The sequence below is a fragment of the Scophthalmus maximus genome, chromosome 21 (genome assembly GCF_022379125.1).
Source record: "Scophthalmus maximus strain ysfricsl-2021 chromosome 21, ASM2237912v1, whole genome shotgun sequence".
Classification (NCBI taxonomy): Eukaryota; Metazoa; Chordata; class Actinopteri; order Pleuronectiformes; family Scophthalmidae; genus Scophthalmus; species Scophthalmus maximus.
Genome location: NC_061535.1, coordinates 6172518 through 6189448, shown reverse-complemented (window position 1 = coordinate 6189448; position 16931 = coordinate 6172518). Strand labels below are relative to the sequence as shown.

Below are 16931 nucleotides of genomic sequence, written 5' to 3'. Positions count from 1 at the left end.
TATTATGTGATGCATTCGGAGCTAATAGGTTTTGTCTCTCTCCACACACACACAAACTTCACTCGGTAGGCATTATTAGCCGTGATACTGCATCATCTGCAAAAAGGCTCTTTTGTGTTTTTTTCCATATCAACAGCGTTAATGTTAAATATGTTAATCCCGCAACCACTCGTTCAACAGAGAGCTCAGTAAAAGTCTTCCGTCGCGTTCAAATTACTTCCTCTGGGGAGTATCTGAGCACATTGCCACTCTGAAGCCAATGAAGTTTATTTGAAGAAACAATTTGGATACCCATTGCCCTTATAACCTCTTAGCAGCTCATCACAATTTATATTAGACGCACGCTCTTGGAAGACACTTAAACTGCAATCACCACCAGGAGTTGGGACCGTGAAATTGTGCACTAGAAAATCCAGACAATGTTGTATCTCTGTACACCCCCCCCCCCACACACACACTCAAATACACCCCACACACACACACACACACACACACTCAAATACACCCCCCCCCCCCACACACACACCCCTCACCCCCCTCCCCCCCACACACATACACCCCCCCCCCCCCACACACACACCTCACCCCCCCCCCCCCCTTGATATTCTTATCAAGAAATAGAGAAAACAAAGATCCCATCATTTTCTTCGTTGATTGTTGGCTCAATCACTACCACACCCAAAGTTACCGTTTGTGCAGACGTGTTTATTTCGTTCGCATCATCCATGCCTCACAGACACCGAACTTGCACATCTTAGAGTCGTCTTTGCACGATACTCTCTCACAACATTACCAGTGGTAATGTGAACTTTCTTCCGACCTGGTAAGATTCAACTGTTACATCACAATAAGTGCTCTACATTTCAGTCTTGCTCTCGAATATTAAGACAAAAAAAACACCCACAACCCAAGTCGGTAGGTGAAAAAGTTCGTATTGAATTAAAAAATAACGTTTGCCATCAAAAAGCATCAAAATCTCTATTATAAAATATATGTAAGTAAAATACGTTAATTTGTCATCATCAGGCAAAACAAAACATTTCTAGATTCTATAAAAGCTTATGTTTAGCCTGCTCAGCCAACGTGACATGTTCACATTCTCACATGAATATTTCAAAGACATTATTCCATACCATCTTTCATGAATTGCTTCCATTTGTTTTAGAAGAGAGATGAACAAATTCCGACTTGTGTTTACAGTGTTTGAATGGTGTCTTCTGCTCTAATACAGTGTAACACCCTGCAACAACACCGGTGTGCCTACCACCCGAAGTGTAACAAAATATAGATTTGACCTTCCATTAAAAAGCAATAAATATGAAAAATAAGTTACCTTAAAACATTTCAAGTACTGTATCAAATCCCCTGGGTATTCACTGTTTGACATCACAAAGGAGCATTGTCCATTACGATTCTACTGTAAAAGCCTGTGTTAAGAGGCCAACCTGCGTCCGTGCTTCCAACGTGAACGCGATTCCATTGAGGATGCAACCTGCAGCCAACTGTTCTCTTTTGGGATCACTGCTGGTAATTCTCAACTCGCCCTGAGCTTGAACGCCTGTAGAGAAACTGTTCAACTTGATCGCCTGTCCAGTATAAAACTCTATTAAGGTTAGGTTTACTGTACATCATCACAATCTTTGAGGCAACGATATTATTTCCTTTTCCCGGCTGCAAGGTGTCTCTTGGTTACAGCCTCCAGCCTCCTCCTCTCGGCCTCCTCGGCTTTCTTCCTTTCCTCTTTGAGCTCCTTGTACCGCCACTTTGGGATCTGCAGCAGGTGCCCGCCACCATCTTTGCCGCTGCTCTTCCTCCGGATCTTTTCTGGTTCGTAAGTTGGTGTGGGTGCCTTGGAGACCCTCAGTTTGGGGATGCTGAAGCCCGGCCTGACGCTGCTCCTCCTCAGCACCATGTGCACGGGCAGGAGGCTGGTTCTCCGCATCTCCAGCATTTCGTTATAAGCCGCCATACCCAGACTGGAGCTCCTGTGTCGAGGCACCAGGATCTGGGTCTGGAGGCTGGCGCGGCGGTCTGCTGAGTTCCTGGCCACGAGTGTGACCCGGGAGTTCTGGAAGAGTTTGAGGTGGCTGTCCACCCTGTCTGGGTTGATGGAGCGGAGCTCCTTGGCGCGCTGATGGCGGATGATCTCGGGAACTGCATGACGGCGTTTGCCCACACCTGGGGGACTGTCAGGACACACCTGAAACAAACACCAGCAGTCGCTCAATGGTTTTACTTTTTATAATATCAGGAGTATAATATCAGCTGCACTGCAGTAGCAATTGTGGTGATAATACCATCATTCTTGGTGTTTCATTAATTATATTAATAAAAAAAGCAGTGCTCATCTCCCATTTGTTTTTGTTTTTATCAGTAATCTTGCATAAATAACCTGCTAATCGGATAAGGCTGCCATTAATTATATCCTGTAATTACTATGAACTCATCCCATGAAAAAAAAAAGAGAATTGTATTTTGAGAAAAAAAAAAGATAAATAAATGAGTTCCTTTTAACAGCATTATTACGAAAATATTATCATTGGATTATTCGTACGTATCGTTTCTATGAAACAGCAGTGACAGACTTACTTTATCCTGCTACTTGAAAGACACAAACAAAAGTAATTTGCTGACTAATGCAAAACACACAAATATCAACTGTTCCCTCAAATTTCAGGTCCGTGGAAGGTGATTTCCATATTGTACGAGATTGTTTGGCTGCATTAATCATAAACAAATAAGCTGATATCGCCAACTGCGCTGAGTGTGTGCAGATATCAGCAGGCATAATGCAGAGGGGGCATTATTCTTCCTTATCAAAAACAGTAGTGACACCTTTTGCGTCACCTTATCTCAGCGTATGTTTTCAAAGTGCTTGCTGTGAGGAGCATGATCCAGCGCTCCATAACTCACTGTATGGCACGCCACGGCGATGAAAGGGCTCCTCATCGCCGTTGTAATAGAAACCATGTGGTCAATGACGCCTTCATCTTCAGGGTTGGTGACGTTCCCAATGCTGAAGACGTTCCGTATGGTGTCGGACAGGCGCTTCAGACACCCACGGGGCTCCTGGGCTTTGTCCACCAGTGATGCCAGCGGGGGCCACTCTAGACTGGGGGAGCAAGTTTGGCATAAGTCCGCTGCACAGAGACACTGAAGGAAGGATGTACTAAGATATACTCTCACATGCTTATTTTATGCTATGGTGTTACCTTGCTCATTGCATGCGTATACACCGAACCATGTGTTATCCACTTCACCTGTCAGTGGTTTTAATGATGTGGCTGATCAGTGTAGTTGTACGTGTTTATCTTGGACTGGCTATTTAAACAACTTCTTCACGTTAAGCTTATTAAGAAAATATATATTACACACTTCTGATACTGACTCTGTTTGTGACATTGTGTTGCATGTCTTATTCCCCATGTCCAACCTGAAGTGATCTTTTAAGTGATGTCAGGTTTATATTAGGAGCCTGACTGTTCGGTCAATGATACTGGCCGATATGAGCCTTTCACTAATACACCGATATCTGTGTTTATGTTTATGTCTGATTGCCTGTAGGCATGTGGACAGTAATGTGCTGGGGTTGTGGCTATCAAGGTGAATTCATAGCAGAGAACGCGTAGCCCCGAACCTTGTGATATCTTATCATAAAACTAATAATGGCAACAGAAAGCCAGAAAAGCAAAGTGCTGTGAATTTGTACATGTCCAGAAACACTGATGAGGAGATCACTAGTACATAACTACATCACCGGAATGCTAGTCAGGATTATTTGTTTGCCAGTTGGCAGCCAGTTCAAGCTCCAAATCAAGATGCTGGGATGTTGCCCAAGTAAAGAGTCAGGACAAAGAGGTGCCTGAAAAAGTATTTTGCAGTCTACCCAAAAACGAGTCTGTAATTCCTGTATCCTCCCCTGGAATACAGTTGTGAAATACTGCAATGCAGAGATGAATGAGTGACTCTTATTTACGGTTCTGAGATGATAGATGGAGAGATATACAAAGAAACAATAAAATCCAGGTATTAGTTTTACCTGTATGTGTCACAGTACTGGAGGGGACAGGGCCGCTCCATCAGACGCGTCATCACCCAGGCAGTTTCATAGCGGCCCGTAAATAAGGCCCAGTCCCTGGCAGTCAAGTGGCGTCCAAAGTCTCTCGCATTCAGGGCAGCCCCTGGTACGCACAATAAAAAAACAGCTCCAAATGTCAACGAAAGAGCATCGCAGAGGGTGCGGCAGGATTAAAAGATAACAAGGCGGAGACAGAAAGAGTTAGTTGTGCTCAGAAGCGAAGAGGAGGGCAGAGGGAGGATTGAAGATTCAAAACTTTGTGTGTAAAGGCTGCCATCTGTCTCGGAGTGCACAGGTGAATTTGCAGACACCACCCTTGTAAAAATGTCACAGGGCCAGGTAAAATGCACAACATGCCTGCATAATTCATGTAATCACAATCTTGATGCTCATTATTTACATCCATAATAAAAAGATAACCAAGCAGGGAGATGAGTGATTGCAGTGTTTAGTCACATGACACGTAATAAAATATCATTTGGCTTGTGTTTTATGGCAATGTTTTGGATTCAGGCACAGCGACACTGAGGACTGTGTAAAACACGGAACTTGACATATTTCTCTCGGCAACTCAGACTTGCAAAGACTTGCAAAGAGAAAAGTATGATGACTGCGTGACAGCCGAAGCCCTGACTTGTAGAGAAAGATTAAGCCAATCAGAATAAAACACAATTACAGCAAATCGCGCTGCCCTGATAAGCATGTTGATAAATTCATCTAAAGGTGTAATTGCTGTCAATTAAAAACGACAGCCTCTATGATTTGGTATATAATCTCTCCATTAGTTCCATACTTACAGCTTAAAAGAGAACACTCATCTAATAACACCAATCCGCATCGCCGCCTAAACTGATTCAAATTGTCCATCTGTTTCTACACACTTATGAAGATCTATTCTGCCCTGAATAGAATATGGCGAACATTTTGTGGTTGCAAGTCTGTTAAATATGCCCAGAGAATCTGGGTAATCTGTAAAATCCCAGACTTTGACGGTGCAACATATCAGCCGCATGCTGCCGATGCTGAGGGTGCGTGAAAAGTGGCAGCGTCAGTTTTGCACATTCCGTGTCGCTGCACGCATTTGCCCTCACCTGCCATCATGAGCGAGCGCACACATTCCACCCTGCCCTGCATGGCGGCTTTCATCAGAGCGGTGAAGCCGTGGCAGTTCCTCCTCTCGACGTCCAGCCCGGAGTAGTAGTTCAGCAAATAGTTGGTGATTGTTATGTGGCCTTGAAGGAGAACAGAACACGGGGAGAAGTCACTGCAGGTCCCATTTCACAGCCTGTGAGCAGAAGGCCTGCTTGGAATAGATCTGCTAAACGTCACATCCACATCAATGCGGCTGCTCCTTATTCGCCTTCAGGAGGCTCGAGTGCCGCAAGTGCAGATGTGTTTTGTTTTTTTACGCCCATCTGTGTGTGTTCAACCTTGTCAGCATTAGGACCACGCTGTGTGTATTTGCATCTGGGTGTGCATGTGTTCAACAGAACTGTAAATGCCTGTGTAGATGTGTATCTAAGGCTGCGGTCTGAAATATCACTGTGTCCCTTTGTGTGCATATGGAACTTACCTGCCTGAGCAGCAGTAATGAGAGCTGTGTTTCCCTCACTGTCCTGCCAGTTGACATCCAGGTACGGGCACTGAGACAGCGCTATGACAACATCCACATAACCCTGGTAACACGCAACCAATAGCCCAATCTGAGATTTGAAAAGTGACAGAAAAAAAGAGATGGGGGGGGGGGGTTAACTTTAGAATCAGCCAAATTGTTTCCGTGGAAAGAAAATAAACTTGCCAAAGGAGATAAAGCTAGGCCGCAGTAAATAGTGATAGTAATCAATGAAACACATGAAACGTCTTGAACTCAGTGGAAAAATAAGCTGTCTCTCGTCTGTTGTTGTTGTTGTTGTGTATGTGTGTGTGTGTGTGTGTGTGTGTGCGTGTCTGTGTGTGTGTGTGTTTGGTTTGGGGTATTTGAGTCCTGGAAAAACTTGTGTGAAACTGGAGTGCCTTCCAGAAGGTGCACACTTCATCATCCAAAGCAAACAAGTTTACCAGCAGAGCGAGAAGAGAGATGGGGCTTGAGGGTGAGGGCTGCAAGTGGGATTTAGGAACTCAGAGTTCTCAACTGACATATCATATACAGTGTATTTTATACATTATTATATAGACTGTCAGATGGGAATGGCTTCAGCCCCCTTGCGACTCTTAAAGGATGAGCAGTATAGATAAGGGATGGATGATATAAACATTAAAAAGAAATGTCTTTACTAGATGAGAGAATGACTGTAACAATTCGAAATACATTTTCCTACAATAAGTCGTTTCCCAATTGGTAAATATATGTAAATAATAGCAATAAAGTAATGGGGTGAACGTGATGGCATAGATGTGTTATTTTGTAGGGAATGACCTAAATTAGACAAGAGATCTTGAAATGTTTTAATTGTAGGAGACAACACATTGTATATGTGTCAGTTTGTAGCTAACATAATAAGGGAATATTTGTGCAACCTTTCATTCCTCAGAGATATGATATACTGTCTTTGTTTCTGTTGTCACAGGCTTATTTTGTTTTGTGCCATCGGAGGCCGGAGTCATACAATGTAAAATATATTTCATTTAGTGCTAAAGGTATGGAATTCCGTTACTTAGCTGTTGTTTTTTTTACATGAGAAGTAAAATATTGAATACAGTCTACTAAAAAAGTAAAGGGCCGTGTTTATGTAATTACAGTCAGCATGTCGACACAGATGTAGACAGTGCAAGACAAATATTTCTGTATTCTGCTGTAGGCTATTTCATTTTGATCTTCAACAACGGCAAGATTTCTCGCTGCACTTGTACCACTCCACATTACTTATATTGCAAGATATGACTGTGGTTCCACTCTGAACGATTGAGTCAAAATATCCAAAAAAAGAACAGAATCAGCAGTTGAAAAGCAGTGTAATGCCTATTGCTGTGGGTGCGTCAAACTGTAAAAGATATGGTGACGGAAACAGAATACATCGACCACCACCTCTCATGATGCTTCGGAAATTCGATTGACGCGACTGCGGGACATGTAGTAAAGTACAGAGACGAAATGGGGCAGTGGCGTGCCGTCGGGGCAAGCGAGGCAAGCAGTACTTGACCTGTTGAAGCCAAAAGTACAGTAGACATAAATTACACAATTGGATAATACCAAAAATCCTACCACTGTAATGTTTCTGTCAAAAGGCCTTGGGCTTGTCAAGCAAAGGGCAGAGCAGCATGTTTTGGACTTAGTGTTGCAGGCATTAACATACACTTGTATGCGTATGGAAACTGTACTCGAGCATTAGGAAATGTCTTTGTAAGCGTTAAGATGTAGCAGTTGCAGGTATACAGGGCTCTGCAGCTCTGCTCACTAATGTGTGAAAGTCACTGCACGACACTGCCATGGGGTGGTACAATTGTTTGTGTATATCTAAAACAATCTGAATATGTGTGAGTATCATATCAAGAGTACAAATTTAAATAAAAAATTTGCTGGCAGGAGCCTAGTTTGTAGTTTAACATTTAGGTACGTTGTTACAATTTGTTCCAGAGTTAATATTCCTTCAGCGGACTTGATTCACGAACCTGCTCCTGTTACACGGCGTTCTCTTCTTAAATGCAGATGATGCTCCGTAACTCGACAGGATTTTTTTTTTGTCTTGGTTTTCAAGCACACTGTGTTACTGCATTGAATATTTTCCTTTTTTTTTCTTCAAAACTCTGGTATGAATGTCTCACTGAAATGAATAATAAATGTAATAATGAAAAAGATTGGTACAGAGAGGGCCTGAAGGTTTCCACGAGTTTACAAAGTTTGTGCCAGCTTCCCACACACTGAAAGTGTGCGTGGAATTATAAAGTTATGTGTGGATGACCACTCACTGAAGTTGGATATAATAACTGAAGTTTAAAGTAATACCTGAAGTTTAGTTAATGCATTTTACACAAATGTATCAAGTTGTACTGTGGGCTGTTTTAATTAACCCTTAATGTAACAAACATCAAGGCTACATGTATGGCAGCATCATGTCACATCAACATGTGACCAATCTGTGCTGCTTTTTTCAAGACAATGAAATAATCACAAAACATGTCATGGTCTGATAAATCCTGATATTATGGCCTTTTGTCTAATCGGATAGTCGATCCACTTCTCTTTATTTTAGTTCATCTGTATCAAACAACTAAAAGCATGGTTTCTTATTTAAAGCTTTTGATTTTCTCTGCATCATAAGCTAAGTTTAAAAAAAGACAATATGTATATTTATTCATTTTTTACTTGTAAGACAAACTAAACTTTAACATTTGTTTGCTGTCAGCCAACTGCAGACGTAGTCCCATTTGTGTTTCTCAGCCCAGAGAGCTTGAAGGGCAAAAGGTGGAGGAGAGAGGTCTTGTGGAGTAACGGGTGGATTTGTCTGTAAGAAATTCACTTACAATGGCACCGCTCCAAATACTGTAGCTCTATCTGGTTAAACCAACACACACAAACACACACACACACACACGTAGAATGTATCCGTCTCTTCTGCTCGCCGGCTCACATGCAAGCACACACTCTTGGCAACCCTCCAGCCTTGCTGCCATGTACTTTAGAAGCATGCCCTGCAGCATGTCTGGAGCAGTTTCATCACACACAGACACACACTCACTCACTCACACACACACACACACACTCACACACACACACACTCACACACACACACACACACACACCCCTATCATACAAACTGTTACACATTCATTGAACTCTGATTTTGATCGAAAAATTGCAATTGTGCTTCACAAGATTACCCACTCAGGGTAAGTGGATGCTAAAGGAATACAAATAAACCTACCTGGCGGTTCAACAACCCTGAAAAAGGGAGATACTACCAAGGAGTGTGTGAGTGTGTGAAAGGTGCATGTGTAAAAAGATAGATATAGACTGAATTTAAAACGTTTCACACTGTTTGACTTATACAGGTGGCTGTAATGTGCCATATATGCACCGATGCACCAAATATTCATGGGAGGAGAAAGCTGCTTGCTAATGAACACTGTGCAGGATGTAAAATACACATAAATCGGCTTTGCAACAACATTTATTTGGCATGAAGCAAACACAGTGTTTTGGTGAGCGAACTTTTGTTTGTTCGCAGGAAAACTCTACAGAGCACGTTGAATACTCCCTGATAATAAGACGACTAGTTATCTCTCATCTCTTCCAGTAAGACTGTGATATAGCAAACATTTTTATGCTACAGATATTTGAATAAGTAAATTACAATATCGACTTCATCAGCCGGCACAAGAATTTGACATCCACCAAAGAGAAAACAATTATAAGAGCTATTTCATTGTGTAAAAATTAAATCTTTTTAGCAATGACTATTTTGACCGAATAAGTACACATTCATTTACAGATCTATATGGTATACAGTATATATATTCCTTATAAAAATGTATTTTAATTTCTAAAACATGTGAAATCCGGGTCGGTGGGCTCTATTTCAATCTGGACACTGATAACTACACACAAGAATTCTGGTCAACTTATTATCATCCCATGCAGACACATAAACACAGACAAAGACACCAGCAAATATACAGACACACACACACACACACACACACACACACACACACACACACACACACACCGTAATCTGGGGACTATCCAGAACTAGGAATAGAAAGGCTTAGCCTTATCAGTGAGCGAGACACAAAGGGGGTGGGGGGGGGGTGGGGGGGAGAGACATAACAGAGTATTTACAGTTAATGTGAGGATGCCGTAATAATTGGCCCCAACAACTATGTCCCACTGTAATCATTAAGATTACTTTCCCGGCCAATGTGGAGCTATCTTATCAGTTGCATCTTAATCAAAACAGAGTGATGTACATATTTGCACTTGTTAGTATCCAAAAAATTACGAGCATAGATTTACTGATGAACATTAGCGTGCACAGAAATGAAAGATGATCTGGTACAATGAACAGATTCTGATTCAGATAATCAATTTACAGTTTCGTCTCAATATGGGATTTAAAATGAATGCCGCTAATCAGATACTTGCTCTTTCTAAGAAAAAGTAGCCCTATTAGTCCAGTGAACTGCCTGTTTATGTTCTGTGATGTTGCTTATTCGGTGACTGATAGAACATTTGGCAAATCCTACCTGACAAATAGCAATATTATCATATGGATAAAATACAAGTAGCGTCCCAAACAAACGTTTAATCTCTGCATAATGTCTAATATTGGCCATTCACCATGTAACAAAAATGCTTCCCATGTGGGTTTCCTGGGCCACAGTGACTGCCTCAATAAAACAATCTAACTTCCTTCTTGTTTCCTAAATAAGGACTTGTCTTAGCCAAATCCTGCGAGTCATCCGAGCGACAAACTGAGCCTCTATAGCCTGCTATAAAAAATATAAAACATCCATATCGCATTTTATAGTACATCTGTGTTCGTAGACAGGCTCACACACACTCAGACACGGGCAAACACTAGACTGCCCTAAATCACTCACACTCACACACACACACACACACACACACACACACACACACATAAAAGCATCACTGACAGACACTGGGCCATGTTTCTGTCAATAGCCTCCCTGTTATGTGTCTCTCTGTCTGCAAGCCGGGCGTGCACACGGCTGTATCAAATCAGATGTGTATGACTGCCGCTTTGATTTTTCCAAGTATCTATATTTGCTGGCAGCATCATGCTTGCTGCCATATGCAGAGCCAACTTTCCCTCTGCGTGTCACCCATGTAGTCTGCTTGCCTGCTGACGTGATGGTCGATCTGTGTCAGTAAGCCGTCCTTTCTGTGTGTCAGACGCTCTGTGGTTGACTTTGGTCACATGCTGTGTCAGCAGGCATGAGTGCAGCACAATGCATCTGTCGTGGTTTTTCACTGGAATCTCAGCCTGTTTGGAGATTTCCGTGTGTGTGTGTGTGTGTGTGTGTACGAGTGTTTGTGAGTGTGAGAGAGTGAAAGCGACACAGTGAAGTAGCAGCCAGGCAGGGTGGCCTCATTTAAGTTGATTGGATGTTGTGCATGTGAGTGTGTGAGTGTGTGACTGTGTGTGTTTGAGTGTGTGTGTGTGTGTGTGTGTGTTTGAGTGTGTGTGTGTGTGTGTGTGTGTGTGTGTGTGAGTGTACTTATGTATTGAGTTTTCAGCGATCATGAAAAGCGTGTCGCTTTTCATGACACTGTCCTAAACGGGGCCAAAGGTGCCAGAGGACACCAATATCAATTTGATACATCACATTAACACACATGTCACCCAACCGGTCCACATTCTTTAGGGACAACCCCTTGCTGTTAGTGAATCGCATTCATTTTTTACTTTATACAACTCAATGCCAATAATTTGTCGAGATCTCTTTGCATCACAGCAGCCACCGCAGTCACAACAATGAGACTACAGGGATACTGACATCGATAGCACATGATAACTGTGCCGTGATCACAGAGAAGGAGAATTAAATACATTTACATGCATACGATTCATTAAGTTTAAAAGATATGCATTTGAATTATGTTTGCTCAGTCAGACAATTGCAACTGTATTGTATGTCAATCTGATATGTAATGCAATGCTTTAATAAAATGTAAATACAATTTGGCAAAACCTCTACAGTAGTTTCTTTCTCTTTCTCTAAGACTTGCAAATCTTGTAAACTGAGAACCTCTCTATAAAGTGCAGAGGAGAGAAAAGTGGAAGTAGTGTACACACTGTACTTGGTCAATGCCAAGCCTGAGATGTAGCACCCCTCTTTGTCTTGTACATCACATTGTGGATCTGTCTGCTATATTAGGATGTTTCAGGATGTGGAACACACACGTGCACTAATGAGCTTCACAGATTCATATCAGCACGTTTCCAATGGACGTGTTGCTTAACCTGTATTGTGTCTGTGTTTATGTGCACATCCCCGAGGTCAGCAAATGGCACATCCTGGTTATCTTTGCAACCACATAACTTTCTTGCACGCACGCACGCGCGCGCACACACATTGCTTGCCAAATTAATCCCAGTGTCTCTAGGACCATTGACCTTTCTCCATTGGATTTTGTGCATTCTGTGTGTATATGTGTGTCCATCTCTTTTCATGTCACATTAACAATAAAACACATTCACACACACAGTTTATACTACATAACATGCCACCAGGGGGATCTCCACAGATTAGATTGCTTTGCATTCCGATGATCTCATACCACTCTATCTTCCCATGAGCTCATACATGATTACATACAGTACAAGCAGAGAGGTGCATTTGTAGAGAAGCAGAGATGGAAGGACAGATGGTGGTTGCCTCAGGGTTAGAGACACAGATTTGTGACGTGAGGTCAGGAGTATGAAAACATACACCGACTAAAAAACAGTAAAAAAAACGCCAACTTCTTTTCTGGGGCACTGGAGCACACATAGCTGTGTGAAGGCTGTGTGCTTGGTAAATGGCAAAAAACGATCTGTCTCAACTTTCCCTGGATAAAAGGGAACGAATCATTTCTAACACAAACACACCGAGTCAGAACAATGCAACATGAGATGTGAATCAGCGCAAACCTTAATTGCCAACTAATTAAATAACTATTACCGAAATGGCCATGGGTCTCATTTATGAAACTGTGCGTAGGATCCTTACTAAAAGTGTACGTGCGCCAAAAAGCCAAAAATGGTGCACGCCCAAAAATATTCAGACTCATAAAACCGTGCGTACGCACACCTGTGCGCAATTCTCCCTTTATAAATCACAGATCACCCACAAGTGTGCGTACGTGAATCAGCCTCATATCCCGCCCTGCACACGCCCATTTTAACCATAAATAGTCAATGCAAATCACCTCATGAATGTTGATCCGTATATTAATGACCCTTGCATCCAATTGTTCTGTCGTTCCGACGGGTGAGAGAGAAAAAGACGTCACTTCTCAGACACTGACATAGACTCGCCTGTAGGGAGGGGGACGCCCGGAAAACAGCGTCATTTGGTGCCGCAGCAGCGGATCACTAATCAAAAGAAGCAGCGCGAGAGGCGACGCGTCGCTGCGGCTGTCAACTGTCAGTGGGACAGAGCGGACAGTGGGAGGAAAAAGAAAAAGTGGTCCCATCTGGAGGTTCACTACATCTTTCTGCTCCTTCGCCAACATGTATTTAATTTGTGTTGCTTGAGTTTTATTTTAAATGTGCGACATAAAGAATCTCATTCATTCAAGGTGGAGGCAAAGAGGAACGTGTCCGCAGCGTTGGTGGGGGTCAGTGAGCAGCGAGGGTCCGAAGAAACAGAGTTGCAGTAGTGAATTTTTCAGTCTGTCTAAATGCTGCAGTGTCTCTGTTGTGCCGCTGTTGAGGAAGTAAAAGGAGTCGGGTCTCACCGGAGCGAGAAGAAAGAATAGCGAGCGCTGTGTGTGAGGCGTCAATCGCTCTTCTCACATTTACTTTCTACAATCTGACTTCAGTTCACGACCTCACCATCTGTGTCGCTTATTCCCCTTGTCTCCAGAATGTGCGTACGCCGTACGCATGGGTCAGAGTTTGCTTACGATGCGCACATCCTCCCGTCAAGTATGTTTTTTATAGATCACGACCTTTGCGTGGGAAGTGGAGTACGCGCGTTTCCAGCCCCGCTTTGTGCGTACACCACGTTTATAAATGAGACCCCAGATGAATAAAAACTGGTCTAGCAGTCCATAATTATGGATTCATCTCTTTGCCCTGAGCTACAGTTCTCTGGCAGGAGTGACCTTTTTCTATGAGGTGCAAATCCAGGAAAGCAGTAATTGATTTGATAAATTACCTGAAAAATTGAAATATTAGTTATTCGGTGTGGTGTGTGTGTGTGTGTGTGTGTATGCTAGATCACAGGAGTGTATAAAGTGTGTATCTAGATCACAGGAATGTATAGCTTTGATCCTCACATCATCGAGATTGCTAATTAACAATTATCGAGAATAGGAATGAACATTCGTGAACACATCAATCTGATGCACAACTGTAGCCAGCAGAACACTGTCTCACAACTCAGAAATACTATTTCATTGGAAGAAAAGAACAGAAAACGCTAATAAAGTGCACAGAGGCATGGCCTAATCTATTTTTCCATTACATTCAGTCATTGGGGAAAAACATAACTAAGAGATAAAATGTTTTATAGTGAAAATGACAGATATTCAAGATCTTTTTTTTCTGACAGACACTACACCAGTGAGTCCCTATGTTGCCTGCTACTAGTGTATATACTGTATATACCGTTGTCTAATATATATATGGGGTATTTAGTGTATATTAGGGTAGAGACATTAGTAAGAGAAACTGCTACATCCCTGTGGTGAAATCTATGCCCTCACAAAACATTTAGTCACACTGATGTCATTGTCTCATTGGTAGAAAATGTTTACCCACAGTATCCCATAAATCAAGTCCAAATCAAGAATAAGAAAACACACACACACACAAATATGTCTTCATGACCACACACACACACACACAGAGGACTGTTTGTTCTGCTGACCTGCAAGCTTCTGTGTTTTTTTTATAGAGCTTGAAGTTGCTCGCTCATCAGAAACGGAGGCGAGTCATCACACAAACACTCAAACAAAACACTAGTTTTGTGTGAAAAATTATTAAGGATAAAGGTGTGAACTCATTTGGAAAATAAAAGTTAAGACATTTGAGAATGAAAACATGCACAAGATTTAAAATGTTGAATGTTACAAGGCAACTTGGCAACGTGCCATCTAAAGATTGTATTATTAACTGACTGATTATTGGTAAGATGGTTAACTAATTGTTGCATATAGAGATGAATTGAGATATAACAGTTTGAAAAAGATACAAAAGAGATCAAATTTGCATTGAGGCCCACCCATGATCATAATGTTAAAGCGCATTACATACATGGTATTACATAAGAGGTCAAACCAGATACTTCCCCAAGGCCTGGGAATAGGTGCGTAAGTCGTGGCAGCAAGCTGAGGCTTAATCATTCCAACACTTCTTGTCTGAACCTGTTGCATTTGAGTGGCAGGAAGGTGATGGAGGCTGGAGATGGCCTTCAGTTCCATATCAATGTAGAGAGAGAGAGTCCTGGCTGAGCAAGGCCGCTCAATCTAATACTTGCTCCATAGCCAATCAGTTATGTGAACCAAGTATATATGACCAAATGTCCAATATTATGTAACTGGAGCCAATTAAACTACAAGTGTGTGTGTGTGTGTGTGTGTGTGTGTGTGTGTGTGTGTGTGTGTGTGTGTGGGCCCATACGTGTTGGGTTCATCATACCCGGTCGTTCCGGTCCGTCTCCTGGACCTGCTCCTCCTTCACCCCGTGCCGGATCATTATCCGGACGATGGCCGCGTTGTTGGAGCAGCACGCCCGGAACAGGGACAGGGGCTGCGGGCTCTGCGGGGACGGGCTGCGCTCCGAGTCCGCGAACGCGTCGTCCGGCGGGTAGAAGGAGTCGTCCGACGCGATGCTCCGACTGTCGTCCAGGTCGTCGAAGTCCACCTCTTCGACCTCGCCATCGTCCTCCTCGCTGCTGTCGTCCTCCTCCTCCTCGTCGTCCTCCTCCTCCTCCTCGCACGAGCCCAGGTAGTCCTCGTCGTCGCAGTTGGCCGGCGGCTCTTCCGCTATGGTCGGGTGGACTTGGGCGATGTTGCCCCCGACTTTTTGCTGCTGCTGCTGCAGGAGCTGCTTGACCCGGACCGACGAGGCGCCTCCTCCATCCCTGTCGTCCGTGATCAGCACCATCTAACCCCCGAGCCTAGGGCACTGTCCTCGGGGGAAGAGTGCAGCCAGGCACGCGGGGCGCAGGCATGGGACCGGCTGCCTCGCCCAAAACACACAAAAAAAAAACCACACACACACACACACACACACACACAAAAACCCAGTTACATCGCAGTCGGGGACCTCAAATCACGCATTACGCGCGTGGATGTCGCCGGTCCCCTTCTCGGCGTCGCTGCCATCGCGAGTTTTGAACGTCCCGCAAAAGTGACACGGACTTTTGGCGCGCCCCAAAAAACGACAGCGCGCGGAGCTGAGTGCGCCTTGGCTGCGCGTAACTGGTCCGACAGCACTTTCGGGGAAAATGCGCCTCTCGGAAGCGCAGCTGCGGCAGAGAGTCGGGGCAGGGCGCGGGGCCGTCCCACGCGGGGATGAGAGGGAGACAGTCTGTTAACCTACAGGCGCCTAAGCCGATTAGATGCGACCGGGACCTCTCTCTCTCTCTCTCTCTCTCTCTCTCTGCCTCTCCCCCTCTCTCTCTTAGATAAGGGATTATTTCTGCTCTCTCTCTCTCTCTCCACCGGACGCAGTAGTGTAACTCTTAATATTTATTCATGGATTAAGACTATGTCGTTTACTTAGTCTTATATGTGAAATCAGCAGCATGTCAAGATGAACCTCTTTTTTCTTTTGACCACATTGACCACATCACATTAGTGTGATCTCGTCTAATAAGTAACAACTTCCCCATGCAGCTATTGATATGGCATAAGTGTAACAATAGGTTGTGAAATTTAAAAAAAAAAGAAGCCTTTTCAAATTCCTCTTGGACACGCTAATGCCATTGTCTCAGCCTTGGCACACAGAATCCTAAATCCAAATCCAGGATAAATAAATAAAAATGCAGTCAGACAGTCACATAAGGCTACACATAAATATATAGTGTCTACATGCCCACACACTTAGATGATTGGGAGGATTCAGTGTTTCAATGGATTTACTGTGGCCTTGGTCCGTGGTTCTGTGTGTATTTATTGGTATGATTTTGTTTGACGGTTTGCAATCGTATTTCAAAAGGATAATTTCATTCTTTC

General features: G+C 43.3%; 1 protein-coding gene across 1 annotated transcript; it reads right to left on the bottom strand.

The window, feature by feature from the left end:
- Positions 1-684: 684 nt before the first annotated feature.
- Positions 685-16333, bottom strand: ankrd33ba (ankyrin repeat domain 33ba). Its single transcript, XM_035618752.2, has 6 exons — positions 15391-16333; positions 5652-5781; positions 5170-5310; positions 4040-4181; positions 2914-3112; positions 685-2200 (listed from the first exon to the last, which is right to left on the bottom strand). The coding sequence occupies exons 1-6, from the start codon at positions 15856-15858 to the stop codon at positions 1655-1657; spliced, it is 1626 nt and encodes a 541-aa protein (XP_035474645.2). The 5' UTR covers positions 15859-16333; the 3' UTR covers positions 685-1654.
- Between the last annotated feature and the right edge of the window lie 598 nt (positions 16334-16931).

Coding starts and splice junctions, on each gene's coding strand:
- ankrd33ba (XM_035618752.2), bottom strand. CDS start 15,858: ATGGTGCTGATCACGGACGACAGGGATGGAGGAGGCGCCTCGTCGGTC. Junction 3,113..4,039: donor CAGTACTGTGACACATACAG/GTAAAACTAATA, acceptor TTGCTCCCCCAG/TCTAGAGTGGCCCCCGCTGG. Junction 2,201..2,913: donor TCGCCGTGGCGTGCCATACA/GTGAGTTATGGA, acceptor TGTTTGTTTCAG/GTGTGTCCTGACAGTCCCCC.